Source organism: Protopterus annectens, chromosome 14.part0 (assembly GCF_019279795.1).
Source record: "Protopterus annectens isolate FY-2018-M chromosome 14.part0, PAN1.0, whole genome shotgun sequence".
NCBI lineage: Eukaryota > Metazoa > Chordata > Ceratodontiformes > Protopteridae > Protopterus > Protopterus annectens.
Genome location: NC_056748.1, coordinates 19,931,499 through 19,948,998, shown reverse-complemented (window position 1 = coordinate 19,948,998; position 17,500 = coordinate 19,931,499). Strand labels below are relative to the sequence as shown.

The 17,500-nt window shown below is 46.3% G+C and overlaps 1 protein-coding gene across 1 annotated transcript in view; it reads left to right on the top strand.

The window, feature by feature from the left end:
• CWH43 (cell wall biogenesis 43 C-terminal homolog) overlaps positions 1–17,500 on the top strand; it is a 676,650-nt gene that overhangs the window by 173,960 nt on the left and 485,190 nt on the right. Inside the window, exons 4-5 of the mRNA XM_044056345.1 lie at positions 4,490–4,516; positions 4,751–4,776. Coding sequence (XP_043912280.1) covers positions 4,490–4,516; positions 4,751–4,776 — 53 coding nt within the window. The remainder of the gene's footprint in view (positions 1–4,489; positions 4,517–4,750; positions 4,777–17,500) is intronic.

Sequence of the window (17,500 nt, the reverse complement as noted above, 5' to 3'; positions counted from 1 at the left end):
ACCCCTTTCCCCCACCCACTAGACGGGCCGAGCAGTACAGGCCCATCCAACCCAGGCCATCCCCAACCCATACATGCATAACCCACAGTTCCACTTCCCCCCACCCGCAAAACACACGCAGCCACCATCCCTAAGCTGGTTACCAGCCCGTAGCTACCACACCACCACATATCCCCCACCCCCACCCCCACGCCCCTCAGGACCCATCCCGTATGATGTCCCGACCCAAGTATCCTAGGTGTGGTACACGCCATAGTCCAAGCACATAGCCATGGGTACCTTTGTAACCCTGGGTGTAGACGAAGGTTGAATACCCAATGTTTGGGTTGTCCACATGGGACAAATGTATTCCTGGTACTAACAATAGATAGCGCGTGTGACTCTGTGTACACCAATGGATTTAGTTGTAGGTTTCGCAAAGCATACATGGCACACAAGGTTGGCCAGTATGCACACGAAACACAGTATCCAGCAATACCAGTCAACATTACAGGATATGTAGCTAAATATGTAAAGGTATGTGTGTTTGTATATGTACCCATAACTAAATAGATATATACCTCTCCCTCTCTGTAGTACAACTATATACATACATAGACAGACATATATATAAATACCCACATATAGATATATACATATGCAGACACCCATACGCCCACATGTCGTTAGATATATATATATATATATATATACAGCAATATATATATATATATATATATATATATATATATATATATATATATATATATGCAGACATATACACATATATATATATATATATATATATATATTTGTGTATATATATATATATATATATATGTGTGTGTGTGTGTGTGTGTGTGTGTGTTAGATATACACAGGTATATAGCTATTATATGATACAGCAGATAAGAATGACATATGTTCACAGGCCGTGCCAATGGGGGTGAGGGGCTCAATCAACAAACGTGTAACACATAGCATAAACCCCCCTCAGCCAGACAGGGGAAACATACAAACACACAAACAAAGTAAACAATCCACTGAACTGATCCCCAGACCACAGGCAGGATACAACCAGAGGGGGGGGGAACACAGTGGACCCACTATGTCTAATCTTGGAACAGAGACAGGAGCGTCCCTTGCGGGACACCCCAAAAATTGTCTTGTTATAGGAGGATGCCTGTGCAATGACCTTTCAAGGCGGGGCGTGTACGTACTCGGGACTACAAGGGTGGGAAAGCCTGATGACCCGTTGGTCAAGACAATGTACGAGATGGGTCTCGTGAAGTGGAGAGTGGGCAGTGTGTAGTGGTGTGTTTAGACCTGACCTGCACCCAGAGTATGGATGAGTGTTTTAGAGGAGGTGCAGGTGGGGGAACTATGGGTATGTAATTATGGGTTTAGCCATGCAGGTGTTGGATGGAGCGGTTCTATTCGATCTGCTCCAGGGATGCAAGCAATAGGGTTCATTGGGCAGAGCTGCCACCCAACGTGCAGCCACTCTCGCTATGAGTCCCACTGCAGCACAGTTTATTTTACATGACAAAGTACGGTATAACCAGATGTATTGTTGCAAATCCCACTAAATAATACCAAAGAACACATGGTCGCAGCAACCCACTGTAGGCATGTAAGCCGAACTAATTGGCATCACAAGGTATTAGTGTTGTCCCCACTCCCGCCTAAGGGTGTGAGTGTCCAAACCTACCTCCAAATGCAGTGTATATACACAGCTGTTGCTGGAGAAGAAATGGCCTCCTGTGGACCTTCACCTCAGCCTACCTGCACATCCCCGGACATTTCCCCTACTATCTGTCTCTCTGTGTCCCCCATTAACACCAGTTACATATTGACCCCTATTTCATTACTATTACTGTTCACAGTCACATGTAGGTGACACCCTCTTCCCCAACTATATTGGCAGAATGTGGAACCCCCTACCCACATGTATTACCTCAGCTGTCCCACACGACACATGTAAATAACACATGAAGGAACACCTCAAGCACACTTGGAGCAGCACATGCTCACCACCTGGCAAATCCCCCCACCAACTAACACTCTGTACCCCTACACCAACTCGTGAAACCGACACCTCCTGTCCTGTCCACATACAAATCCCAACATCCTGCATACCTTCCCTATTGTTCCACCACCAATCATTCCAAAGGCCTACTATACAGTTACAATGCTCCCCCCCCCCCCCACCAACCTACCTACTCCTTCACTATTCACTTCTACTCTACCACACAGGTATGGCATAACTAAACCTAACCTGAATACCTGAGTGTAACCTATCCAGAACTGTTAAACTGGAATCACAGTTCACCTTAAACTGACCTTTGTCAACAGTCATACCTGACATGTAAACCTGACCTAAGCATGTATAATACCAACATGTTAATGTGAACTAAGCATGAAGAATGTGGTACGTAGCTATGTTAAGTCTATTACTCTATATGAATGTGTACACCTCAGTACTACATGTAATGTGTAGCTGGGGATTACTGTGGAGCTCCACTCCCCGGGCCACCACTGAAAATGTAGAAGCGTCCAGTCGAATTGTCCCGGACAAAAAATGTGAACTAAATACATAAAGTAGCACGGGGGTATGCTGCAGCAAGCAGGATTACACTTGTTTGGGTGGCGGTAAACAATGCCCACACTGGTTAACCAATGTGGAGGCCAACCCAGTGTAAGACGCCATAACTGGAGGTCAGCAGATCTGACCCTCATGCACACTAGGGCATACCCACCTACACATCCTCTACAGTGCCTTAGGCCCTCTCTAGCCAAGAGCTCTCATCGTGCCCATTAGTAAAATAATCTGCACTCCCAGGTTCCAACCCCCCCACCCTGCACACTGTAGTCTAAGTGAGTTATCACTAAGGCATGGTAAATACATATTCAGCTGCTGTTATCACAAACATATCATCCAGCACAGTCATTCAACAGTATAGGAAATGTATGTAGTTATGTAGATTAATACCAGCAAATGTGCACATCGCTCAATCACAGTATTCTGAGCCGTCTATGTGTATCAATGAACAGTGGCTGTCCAAACATACTATGAGAACAGTAGTCTTGTGTAATACTGAAGAGAAGAATAAATAATGGTGCACGCCGTGTGGGCATGTGGGCATGCTTCATGCACAGAATGTCACACCTGGGGCATTGGTTCCGCAGAATCGGAAGATGAGGCTGGCAAGGTGTGTGAGCAAACCGCTGCTTCTCGAACCCCTGGCAGGATGCTATCAGTGGGAGAAACAGTGTACACCAGCAAAGTCTACCCGTGACACAACAAGTCCATTCCTAGCGGGACGAACCAAACCTTGTGGGTCACATAGGTGTTTTCACCAGTATCGTAGGAGGATCAAGGGAAGGCTTGAATGTCCATGGACAAAACGGATGAAGAGCCTGCTGAAGGTTGGGTCGAGACAGTATAATGGAGGAGTACCAACATGTGCAGAGAGGGAAATGTGTGGAGGTGTGATATGGCTGGGCTAGCAACTGAGGAATGGATGGATGCTGTGTACGTGGAGCTCGGGGGCCAGGGGAAGGAAAAATGGGTAGTAAAATATGATAGAAATATGCAAATAAAGCAGAAGAGTGATAGTTTAGTGGGTAGAGCATCCAACAAATGAGCAGGCATTCCCGGTTTGGGTCCCACTGTAGCACAGTCTATTTTACATGGCAAAGTCCGTTATAAACAATATTTTTGTTGTAAGGCCAACAAAATAGCTGAAATATATGAACTGGAATATTGCAAGATATGCACATGTGACGTATCAGTGTCAGACGGAATAAGGCACTAGTAAGCAGGTGTAAGCACAAATAGGCAATAGTAGGCATATTACACTCTAGTAAGCGGGGCGTAAGGTCTTACAACTGCTTTAGAGTACCTTAATCACTCTGTATCCAATGGGCTTTTATCAGCCCGGCAACAAAATAAACAGCCATGCAGGTCACAAACCCAGGACCCTATACACCATAGTCCCAGTAGCTATCCACCAAGCCATAGCAGATGTACAGATGAATGGGGTAGTAGTAAACATGTCCTCACCGTAGTATGACCAAACTGAACCTGTGAAAGGCATCAGTATACAGTCATATGTGCCATAACTGACTACAGAACATACATATGTGAACTGGAGTACAGCAGTAAGTCCAGATGTGAGGTGTTAATGTAATAAAGCGTAGAAGTTCCCAGGACTCTAGACAGTGTCCGTACACATGTGTCGAGGATACATGTCACATATATAACAAATGGCGAAGGGGAAATCAATGCCAAAGGGCAATTACCATTTAAATCTAATAATATGTACCGCTAAGCGTAGCACAGCACTAGTTCCCAGACTACTGGCAGGATACTAACAGTGGGAGAAATGGTGTCACCCTGCTAAGTCTACTCTTAAACGTATGCACATCCATCCCTGGTGGGACGACCCCAAACATCTGCCACAATGAGTCCTCGAGGTAACATACCATGCCTACAAAGTAAGCACAGATGGTGATGTATGTTCGCAGACTACATGTGTGGGAAGGCAGAAGATCCATGGGTTGAGACAAAATACGCAAAGGGTCCCGACAAGTGGAGAGTGGCCAATGTGTAGTGGTGTGGTTAGATTAGGCGGGAACCTGTAGGAAGGATGACTGATGTGGTGGGTGAAAGGGGGGTGGGGGAGGGAATGATGGTTACAATATTATGGACCGAGGCGTGCCATGGTTGGATGAACCCGTTCTAATGGGACCAGCCGGTGGATGTCAGCGAGAAAGGAGGGGGACACAGGGAAGGTCCTCGGACATTTCATTTCCCATGGCAAACCACATTATGGGTAATATGTATGTTGCATAACCCATGGAATAACATATATACATGAACGGTAGTACTGCAGGAAATGCACATGTGAGGTGTAGGTATCATAATGCATACAGCAGAGTTAGGTTAAGCAGCACTAAGCTGTTGTAAGCATATGTCAGCACTAGTAAGCGAGTTTACATTTCCAGGTTCAGCAAATCTGATGCAAACTCTCTGTAGGCATATGTAACTGGAGGTCTGTGTTTGTGTGATGGTGAGCACTGCATACACAAAGGAAGCAATGTAGAGGCTAACCTGGTGTAACTGGCTGTTACCTGTGATTGGTGATGCATACTGTCGTGCAAATACACTCATGACTGCTTACAAGTGCCTTAATCATCCTGCATCCCACCGCCCTTGTTCAACCCTGCAACATAATTGACAGCCACTGCACGGCCCGAGCCCAGGACCCTGCATACCACAATCACAGTGAATTAGCACTACACCATGTCGGATATACAGACATCCCATGTATTCCCAGATATATCATGCTGCACAGCCAATCTGCATAAGGGGAAGTGTACTAATATCACAACACTTAACCTCTTATTGCAAACATTGTGGACACAGTATGACAGCAGTGGGTTACATATGTGGACATGTTAAATATTGTTCCTATACATGTAAAACGTTGCTAGTTATACAGTGATCTGTTGTAATACACATAATCTGAACAACATGATGTCTGCAACTGTAATGTATCGGCATTTCTGACTGACCACATGCCTGACATCATCCACTTCAAGTGGCCAGATGAATGTGGGGCAGGCCAATATTGTGAGCCAGTCATGCATGGACATATGGACAGTCATACATCTGTAAACCTAGTAAGATACACAGGTACATATAAATGTCTGACTCACACATACATCATATCACATCAATGGTATGTAGGTGGGTGGATACAGATGTCCACATATATTTAGATATAAATATAGATATACATACATTTATATATATATATATATATATATATATATATACATATATATATATATATATATATATATATATATATACATATATATATATATATATATATATATATATATATACATGGATAGATATTTGAATTGCAGCACCAGATAGGAATAACAACCGGAACCCCCACCACAAATAACTGACCTTATGCACAGTTGATGGGGGTGGGGGCTCAGATGAGGGGAACCTGGTGATGACTACAATGTTCCCCCCACCACAGCTGTAACAGATATTCTGTGCAATGCAATAACCAGCACATGCAGTTCTTGACCCCAGGACCCTCCACAACACAGCTACAATGGTCTAACAATAGGCCACTACAGCTGTAGAAAGTCACGCCAGTATCTGAAACATATCAACCAGTCCAGTCATGCAACTGTACAGAGACTGTATACCATCATCTAGATGTATCTGGGTGTAAATATATTACTATCTACACTGTTACAACATATCCGTATATGTATATATATGTATAGCTTTCTAACACTATATACATAGATATTACTATATATGGACATATATACATGCTATTGGCTACATCGACACATATATGTGTCTACACCTATATGTTTACATATACACAGCACCTTACATATGTGGTACATAGCTATGTTAAGTCTGTTACTCTGTATGAATGTGTACACCTCAGTACTACGTGTAATGTGTAGCTAGGGATTACTGTGGAGCTCCACTCCCCGGGCCACCACTGACAATGTAGAAGTATCCAGTCGGATTGTCCCGGACAAAAAATGTGAACTAAATACATGAAGTAGCACAGGGGTATGCCACAGCATGTATGCAGATATACAGCTATGTAGGTATATATGGACATAGTTACATATGTCAGCAGATATATATATCTATATCAGTACATATGGCCATACATCTGTAGAGAGCAATGGCAGATTAACGAACACACGTATGTCCACATGCGTTGTTACTAGAGTTGAGAGGGCCCACACACTATACATCATGTACAAGTAGGCATCCCCCCACGGCCAAACACTTCCGGCCCGCAATACAATACCAAGTGTTGCAGATCCCATAACCAGGACATGACATGACATGGGAACAGGTAGTTGAGAGTACAAGATCCCACCTGTATGATGTCAGGCTGGTATTGTTGACATATCATGCAGTACACTTTGCCTCCCAGAGGTAATGTAAACTGTGGTAGCCAGCAGCATCCCCAGGATACAGATACACAGTCACAAATATGCAGATATATACATATGTATATATATATATATATATATATATATATATATATATATATATATATATATATATATATATAGACATATATATATGTGTGTGAGTGAATATATATATATATATATTATATATGGATATACATGTGACTACACATACACATGTAGATATATGAACAGTAGGATGCATATGTAGTCGGTACACACAATATGGAACAGCCACTATGCCTACAGCTAACCCCTGAACAACTGGACACTGTATGAGCCACCCATACACATGATGACTGTTGCCTGCAACATATACCCACAGAGGGGTCATTGGGTGAACTCCACACACAGGTTTGCAGAAGTGGAATACCTTTCATTGTGTATCATGACAGTTCTACATGCCATGTCATATAGCTGTTCAGACAGTGACATCCATATAAACAGAGGAATGCAGCCGTGAAACAGGTATAATAATGCAGTAGTCTGGAAAGGTTCACAACCGTCACTATCCAGGCCAAGTCCTTTGATCTGTACAGTAGTGAGGATTGACTGGGCCACAGGATATCAAACGATCAACAGTGTGTAATGCAGGTGTATAGTTCAGCAGCCGCTATCTACACTCTGTGCAACAGCAGTGGGAGGTAAAGATGTCATTTGACCACATGGGTTGTAACTGTGACATAACAAGGCATAACTGACACCATCACATGCACACTAACAAACAGAACAGTCCATCTGCCAGGTGGCAGTAGGCTTGCAGTAACCAGATATGTGTATGCAATGTACATATAGGTGAAGTATACAATACTTTACATTCAGATACCTTATGGCAGCTCACCCCTGATACCCCCACATATTGAACAGCCTAAATCATCTATGGTGCTCCCCCCAAGACTCAATACTACAGGGACAAATACCACTGTTATGTACAGTGACCTCTGGAGTGCATAACAGCACACATATATTGTGTAGGTGATGTCCACACATATATGGCCCCGCCCCACCATATGTGTGGGGATACAACAGACTTGGACTGATGGCAGCCATGGCAGTGTGATATACTCACAGCCTACTATGGAACATCCCCCCACAGCATGTCATATGGGCAAAGCTTGATATGTAGGTCATGTACTGACAGCACTCCACACAGGACCTGTGTGGTGGACAGACAACACATGTTAGGCACACCTCCTGCCACCTAGAGGATAGGCCCACAGTTGAGGGTTATGCAGACAGACTGCATTCCAAGGTAAAGTAGCATGTACACACACACACCCTGTAACACCAGTACTTTACAAAGCATAACACGGCTCTACTCACACTCTGTCTGTAGTCCCTGAACCTCCAACACATATTTAGCTGCCCTGAGTGTGCCAGTTCTCCTGTAGAGGTTATTGCTACCAGCTGTCTGTGATACTGTTGCCCACACACACATAGGACTGTACAAACATCCACTGAATGTCCAGGTTATGTCAGCAAAAGTAACCCCTACTGTACATAATATGTGAGGCAGTCTGATATCTCACTGGCTTGTTAGCGTATATGATGACAGTAATTATGGTGTACAGCACATATGCACCATGTCATGCACGACATATGTACACAGGTTGGCAGAGTTGTGGCTGGCAGCACATACACAGTGCCAATAATACATGTTGCTGTGATAACCTCATACATGTCCCGTTGTAACAGGGTTTGTGGCAACATATGTCCTATGAGGTATAAGACGCTGGTAACTGTCACGGCTTTCACCATCTACAGACTACACTCCTCATACTACTGTCTGCAGTCCACAAATAGATGCTCCGTTGGTAACACATGGAACCAATGGCACAACACACTGCCCTGTCTGCAGATGTCCCTGCAGATGGGGATTCCACAAAAACATGGAACTGACATGGCAGGTATGGAGACACATAGGAAGGACATATCCACACACACACTGTTAACCCAACAGTATGACACATGCAGTATAGCAGCACTTACAGTCTGTACAGTCTGTAGGCAGGTCAGGCACATCCCCCTTCTGTGTGTTGCCCTGTTTCCATAGTGTATGTTGTTGAAGGTAAATTCCCAGTCCATCGCAGATGCTGGTTGCCAACCAACAGATCTAGTTCCATCTCATAGTGAATAACAAGGCCCAACACCAACATGATGTTCCTAGATATCATAGTGTGTTTCCATGCAATTGGCTATGGGAATGTTACCACAGCTGTTCCACATGCAATCAGCTGGGGAGAGCTGCGATTCATGCAGAGGCCATCAGCTGATCATGAGCATCACTTACAATACACATGCTGCTGCCTAAGCAAAGCTGTTGTAGGTCTCCACATCCACCAGAGAGGGAGTGGGAGAGGCAGGCAGAGGCAAAGGCATGTCAGGGAGGGGTGGGGGAGTAAAACAGCAGCTTCTTAGTGTTACACACCTACCAGCACAGGGTATCAAACCCGTGACACCTATGTACTGCTTTCACAGTTTGATGCAGGTAATGGATGCGCCACATGGGTTACCTGTCGTGGAGCCCTCAGAACATATGTGTGATGGTGCGTGCAATCTGCAAGAGGGATATGGTAGCTATACAATAGGTGATGTATGAACAGGTGCCAGCGTCAACACAGCCACACTCTCACAGGGCACATCGACACACTTGGCAGGGCCAGGGGGACAACTCATCAGTAGAGGGATTGCCACAACACATCACTGTGCAGGTACCACATGCACACACGGGTCATATGGAGGTTGTATGGGAAAAGGGTATGCAGAGGTGTCTGACATCTAACAGCATGCTTCTGCATGCACATGGTGGTTGTAGTGAGAGTGGCTGTGAACATACGCACCATACAACACACCGTCAAATACACAGGGTGCCAGTGCTGACATGCATGGGTGCATGTCTGCAGGGGTGTGTGGTGGTCGACTGTGGCAGCAGGCTATACAAGAGTAGATGATGGGTATAACCTGGCAACAGGCCACATGACAATGGTCTGTAGTGTCTCAGGGCTGTAGTTTCCACTCTTGCCCACACAGGTGGGTATTGTATTCCCCCAACCAGTCACCTGGGTGACTATTGTGTGTGGCCAATGCTGTGCATCGCTTGCCATGTATGTTTTCCTTACCCCATGACATGGATGGTGTCAGGGATGTGCACTCCTCCCACATGCATGTACAGTGACATATGGAACTGTACCTGGGGTGTCAGGCCCATGTTGTGAACACAGAGTACCATCATATGTGCCAGTCTTGCCCCCTGTGGTGGGGACTGGTAATGGGCACCAGGTTTACCCACACCTATATTGATAGCATGCTGACAGCATTCTCTGGGGTCAGTGGCAACTATCCATACAGGGCATGTTGTCAGGCATGGTATGTCCATTGTGAGACACATGTGATGGCACCACAGGTGGTGCAGGTGTCCATTGGGGAACATGGGGGATGTGCACTGTCAGCATGTACGTGCATATTGGACAGATGGACATGCCCTCTGTAGCCCACTGCTATCACTCCATGGTTACTATCAGTGGCCAATATGCAGTGTACTACCCACATATTGGCTGTTACCTAGGCATGTGTGTGCATATGACATGTGGGTTGAGAGTATGCTCTGGGTAATACTGGGGTTGCTAAATGAGACTGCCTGGCCTTCATGTCACATGTATGGGTATGGCTTTGCACCCCAGCCTCTCAGTTATTTCACAACTGTTATTTCTGTATGGTGGACATTGTGCTATATAGTGGTGCAGCCATATAAGACATATGCAAAACCCGCTCCAATTTGGCCACAAGTGTCACACGCACACAACCACCTCTACACAGGGTACAAGGTACAAACACACATGCACACCTGTCATGTCTGGGAGTGTAACCCCTACCTAACTAGTTTAGTACACCACAGCACTATGCAGTTATAGTACACGCCATGCACATTACTGAAGTACTCCTTCCCCAAGGGTGTATTCCACAATGAATGACATCAGCAGGATTGCCAAAGTAGGCCATTTGAAATGTACTGCAGGTGAGTACCCTAAAATGCATTGCTCCCAACACAGATAGTGAGACACACACAAAACATCCATGACCGACATGTGTGGGTATAGAACCCCTGACAGAGGTCTATACCACACTACAGCAAGGAGCTGTTATAGGACGCACCATGGGGAGTACTAGGGGACTCCTTCCCCAAAGTTGTCTTTCATGAGGAATGACATCAGCTTGACTGCCAAAGTGAGCCATGTGAGATGCACTGCCTGTGACTAGCATATAATGCATTGCTCCATATACAGACATGGACACACACAAAACATCCAGAACTGCCATGGGTGGGGATGGAACCCTGCCACAGCTCTGAATCGCAACCCAGCAGTATGCAGTAACAGGATGCACTATGGTGATTACTGGCCAATAACCTTCCCAGAGGAGTATTTCTAGGTGGATGACATCAGCAGCCTTGTCAAAGTCAGGTATAGGAATTGTCATATGTGTGGCTACCCTAAAATGCATTGCTCTCTAAACAGACAGACACACACACTTACACACACACACACACACACACACACACACACACACACACACAGTTGCCACGTCTGGGGTTAGAACCCCTACCTACCGACTTTATCATTCTACAGCAGTATACAATTATGGGACACCCTATTGGGATTACTGAGCTACAACCTTCCCAGAGGTGTATTTCTAGGTGGATGACATCAGCAGCCTTGCCAAAGCTGAGTATGGGAATTGTACGGAGTGTGGCTACCATAAAAAGCATTGCTTTCTACACAGACAGACATGCACACTAACACACACACACACACACACACACACACACACACACACACACACACACACACTTGCCACGTCTGGGGTTAGAACACCTACCTAGCTACTTTATCACCTCTACAGCATTACACAGTTATGGGATGCACTACAGAGAATATTGGGCTACAACCTTCCCAGAGGTGTATTTCTAGGTGGGTGACATCAGCAGCCTTGCCAAAGCTGAGTATGGGAATTGTACAGAGTGTGGCTACCGTAAAAGGCATTGCTGTCTATGCAGATAGACACAGACACGCACACTTACACATACACAGTTGTCATTTTTGGGGTTAGAACACCTACCTAGCTAGCTACTTTATCACTCTACAGCAGTACACAGTTATGGGACGTGCAATGGAGATTACTGGGCTGCAGCCTTCCCAAAGGTGTATTTCTAGGTGGGTGACATCAGCAGCCTTGCCAAAGCTGAGTATGGGAAATTGTACGGAGTGTGGCTACCATAAAAAGCATGGCTCTCTACGCAGACAGACATGCACACTTACACACATTAACACACACACACACACACACACACACACACACACACACACACACACACACACACACACGCCACATCTGGGATTACAACACCTACCTAGGTGCTTTATCACTCTACAGTTGTACACAGTTATGGGACGTGCTCCAGAGATTACTGGGCTACAACCTTCCCAGAGGTGTATTTCTAGGTGGGTGACATCGGCAGTCTTGCCAAAGCTGAGTATGGGAATTGTACGGAGTGTGGCTACTGTAAAAAGCTTTGCTCTCTATGCAGACAGATACGCACACTTACACACACTAACAGTTGCCATGTCTGGGGTTAGAACACCTACCTAGCTACTTTATCACTCTACAGCAGTATGCAGTTATGGGATGCACTATGGAGATTACTGGGTTACACATTTCCCAAGGGTGAAATTCAAAGTGGATGACCTCAGCAGGTCTGCCATAGTAGGGCTAGGGGAAGGCAGTGTGTGTGCATGGGCCATAATTTCATCTAGAGGTTGACACACCACATGTGACCACATGCAGGGTTATATTCCACAGGTACGTGTTTACAGCTGCTAGATGACTACTTCCTTGTACAGTCATGTTGCACAGCTAGCACTTGCACCACATAGTCCGCAATGCTGACAGATGCCAGTGAGTGACATCTGAGCATCATGTGGTTGTGGTCATTTGGCTGTGTGCTGGGTAGGACAAGCTTCATAATGGTTGGCTCCTTGTCACAGTCACTCTCTCCCACACATCTATGTATGTGTACATTTGGCTTATTATAGTGTATTGTCCTTGGATATATGCATGTATTGCTGTGTGTGCAAAGCATGAGTGGTGCATAGTTTGGAGTGTCTGCACTAACATCTGCGACTGCCAGATATGTCTGGTCCACAGTTGTTTGCAGACATGGGCTTCTTTTGGTTATGTATGTGAGCATGCCCAGTATGACCTTTCAGTATGTTGTTGACTGACATTGCCTTCATTTCTCTAAGTGTGTGAGCATGCCTAGTATGCCCTTCTGTTTAGAATGTGTGGATCAATACTAGGTAGTTTGTACTCCAGTGCAGGCCTTTGTGTTGTACACCTACAGGTAGTAAGGTGTTTATGCTGGGTATCCATCGATCATTTGGCAATATGGGAACAAACTGTGTAGGGGATAGTCTGTACTGTAGGTGATTGTGTCTGTGCTGCTTCAGCTGCATGGTATCGCTGTTAGCAGAGATATTCAGATATGTGTACTGTTATACACAGTGATGTTTTCTGTCTTCATGTACAGCCAGCTGGGCATTCTTGCTCACAGTGCTGTCTTGGGGGACAAGGGTGACTGCACCTGTGTCCAGTATTGTGGGCAGACACCTACATATTCATGGTACATTATGCCATTCTGGAGGGATAGCTGCAGACACTTGCTGCTGCGTCTGTGTATCCAGTTCATCACCTTGGTAGAGTGCTGATGGGGGATACCATACTTGTACACCCATTGACAAGAAGGTATGGGCTTATCTTGATCTGGCAATGCCTCACAGCTGTACAGATTTGCAGGGGTTGCCCAGAGGCAGGGACCATGGGTCAGGGCATTAACCCTATTGTGGTGTATGGGCAGGTGTGTAGGCACCCATTCATGTATTTGCAGCCAGAGATAGTGTGGGCACACAGCTTGGTGTCAGACCCTGCACATTCCATGCTGGCCATGCTCCCACCCTCCCGCCCCAGTTAGTCTAACCTCTTCCATACATTATGCGGACATTAACTGATACTTCCCGTAAGGGTATCACCCCATCACAGGTGTGTGTTAGTGTTGGTCCACATTTCATGCAGTGGGACATGGTGAACATGTTACTGTGGTTTGTCCACATGGCCTTGCATATGGCTTATGTGGAGTGTGTTATGTTGTTATGTGGGTGTCCATGACTTAACATGCATTGGCAGTACGTGTGAGACACAGCCTTTGGCAGAGGCCTGTGGGGCATTAGGTCTTGCTGCGGGCCACTTGTGGCAGGCTGTTGCATTCTTCCAGGCCTACAGTCGCAGACCACCATACAGTATATTTCCCTGGGGTGACATGGTAGGTGTGATGGGTGTTCATGCATATTCCTTCTATCAGTCTTGATCAGGTGGTGTGGATGCTTGCAGGGTGCTACATAGAGCTAGGGACACACCTGCATGGTACACCTGCACTGCATGGTGCATTCTTCCACTATTGCCATGTACAGGAGGGGTCATACTGTACCCATTCCCCACAGCAGGGATATGGCCAGAGAGGTACCTCTGGGTGGTGTTTGCTTGAGCTGGGTGCATGTGTGCTATGGACACTACTTGCATCTGACACACAGATATGCATGGGCCATTCCAGGTATGCTGGCATGTGCAGGTACACCAGCTGTTTCCCAATACATCAGTCCTACCTCCTTTGTGATCTGCAGTTGTTCAGGTGGGCATCACTGATATCCCCTACTATGGGACTGGTTGCTGTGATGCTTACCTGCATGTACAGTTCCAAGGGTGTCTCCATTTCACAGTAATACAATGTATACTGCATGTCTGGGGTACTTCCCCCTGTGTACTGCTTGTATATCTAGCCCAACAGCCATGCCATGTCAGTCTTTCAGATGGTGACACATATTACCACCATACATTTACATTGGCTTACTGCTGGCAGGTGGTATACTGGTGGGGATTGTCCTTGGCACTGCAAGTGTGAGGGCTTCTCCCTGTCATCAGCAGTACTGGGCTATGGGCAACAGGTCTTACCTCAACATGCATACACACTGACCACTCTCACACAATATGAAACACACACCATCCTAACACACACAGACCTGCATATTGTGCACATGCTACAACCTATCCTGCTACCTTGGCCACCTCTGGGCATCTCTGCTCCACTCGTATTATATATATGCATGCATGTTACTACATTTCTACACTGGATTGGGGGGGCAAACTGTTACTACATTTCTACACTGGAATGGGGGTAGGAGCACACCTGACTGTTTCTACATGTCTACATGGAAGTGGGGGGGGGCACATCTGACTGTCATTACATTGCTATTTAGGATGGGGGGCACAAGTGACACATGTACACATTTGCTATGATTGTACTGGTATGTCATGCACTCCATTTCATTCTGTATTGCTAACTATCATGCTGTCTAGAGGCACACCTGTGTACTACAGATCATGACTTTGTTTGCCCTACATATTATTGTCTGACATCCTACCCTTCAGAACTGGCATCCCACTGCCTGCCCTGCTGTGGTCTGTCTGTGTAGGCCTGGGGGTGGGGTTAACCCTAGCCATCATTCTGGGTCATGGCACAGGCCCTGTTTGGGTTTGTGTCCACCTGTCCTGCTGGCTGCAACTGTTGTTGGGTATGTGAACCATCCTGACTGGCATGTGTGGGTCATATGGACACACATTTCGCACAGCACATTTCCTGCAGTGGTTTTTGTCACCCTGTGTAGTACTCGTTACTATGGTGACTCCAGTATGTGTTACACATGTCAGGGTGCCACTATGAATGTCTACTATCTGCTGCCGTAACATTCAGCCACCCAATTCCCTTGCATGTTCACATCCATACCACAGCTACAGGTGACAACATATTCTACTCCATTTGGCAATTGGTAGGTTGATTGACTTACCTTGTGGGTGTGCCAGACTTGCAGATGGTGCTGGACGGCTGCCTATGTTGGATGCACATAGTACACTCCCTATACATGGTTGAGCACAGGTAGTGTCATGTTTGGCATCCCTTTTACTTTATGTGTGAGTCAGAGAGAGGTGTCATTCCCTGGGACCCTACTGTGTCAGTGCATGTGCTATGCGTCGCCTCTTTGTCAAGGCCAGGGCATACTCGGCACGCCTCCTTCTGCCTACTGGGACAGGTTCAGGTTCTTCCTCCTCTGGGTCACTCTGTGCCTGTGCATGCCTTGGCATTGGTGGGGGGCTGTGTGGCCCTGCCCCATGCTGTTCCTGCTGCAGCTGTTTCCACAGGATCATATTGTGTAGCATCGCACATACCATAACAATTTAGGTACATGTAGCTGGTGAATACTGCAAGGCTCCACCGGATGTGTCCAGACACCAGAACCGTGACCTGAGCATCCTAAACATATGCTCTATTATATGTCTGGCCTGTGCGTGTGCCTCATTATGGCGTTGTTGTTCAGATGTGTGTGCATTTCTGATGGGTGTCATCAGCCATGGCTCCAGTGTGTACCCAGCATCCCCCACTAAGTGACCATAGGGGATGTCCCCCTTGGCACATCTCTGGTACAGCTGTGTCAGATGCCATAAGTGGGAATCATCATAGCTTCCAGGGCAGCCAGCACGCACATTCATTATAATTCCCCGGGCATCACATATGACCTGGCAGTTGATGGAGGGGATGCTCCTGCAGTTGATGTAGGCCCTACCCCGCTCACCGGGTGGTGCTTTGATGCATATGTGTGTGCAGTCTATAGCATCCACTACCCCAGGGTATTCTGCTATTTGGTGAAGAGACGCATATTGCTGGTCAACACCTCACGGGTGCTGAGGAAAGATACATGCTCACTGGCATGTACTGACATGGCATCCAGGAACTGGTGGAATACTCTGGATTCTGGATGCTGATGCCTGTGAGATCCCCATGTTATCCCCAGTTGTACTTTGGGAGGTACCTGTGACTAGTATACCTAGGCCTACACATACCTTGGTATCCACCGGGATGGGTTCCCCTCGTTCGGTTTGGTGTGTCAGGTGTGGCCGGAACAGCTGTACTACTTGCTGTAGGAGGTCTCTGTCCACCCTATAGCGCTCCAGTATCTCCAGCTCATGTAGCCCCTGGTAGGTTACCCTGGGTCTGTACACTCTGCTCCGTCTCCTCACTGTGGGTTGTTCAGCAGCATGCACATCCTCACCACCCTCAGCCTCTTGCACATGTTGTTCTATGTTGCCTGCAACAGCTCTTCTCATTTTGTAGGTTTATTTGTCAAAAAAGAGTGTGGGAAAATCAGTGGGGAAGGTGTTTACTTAGTTTATAGTAGTGTTCTGGGCTGGGCTGGGCTGCTGCCTGTGTAATTGGCTCCTTCTGATACATTTCACCTACCAGATATGCTAGTTCTCCTTGATTACCTTCTTACTGCTGATTTCCCTTCCCATTGTCCTTCTGTTTGAGCCTGGGGCCACGTCG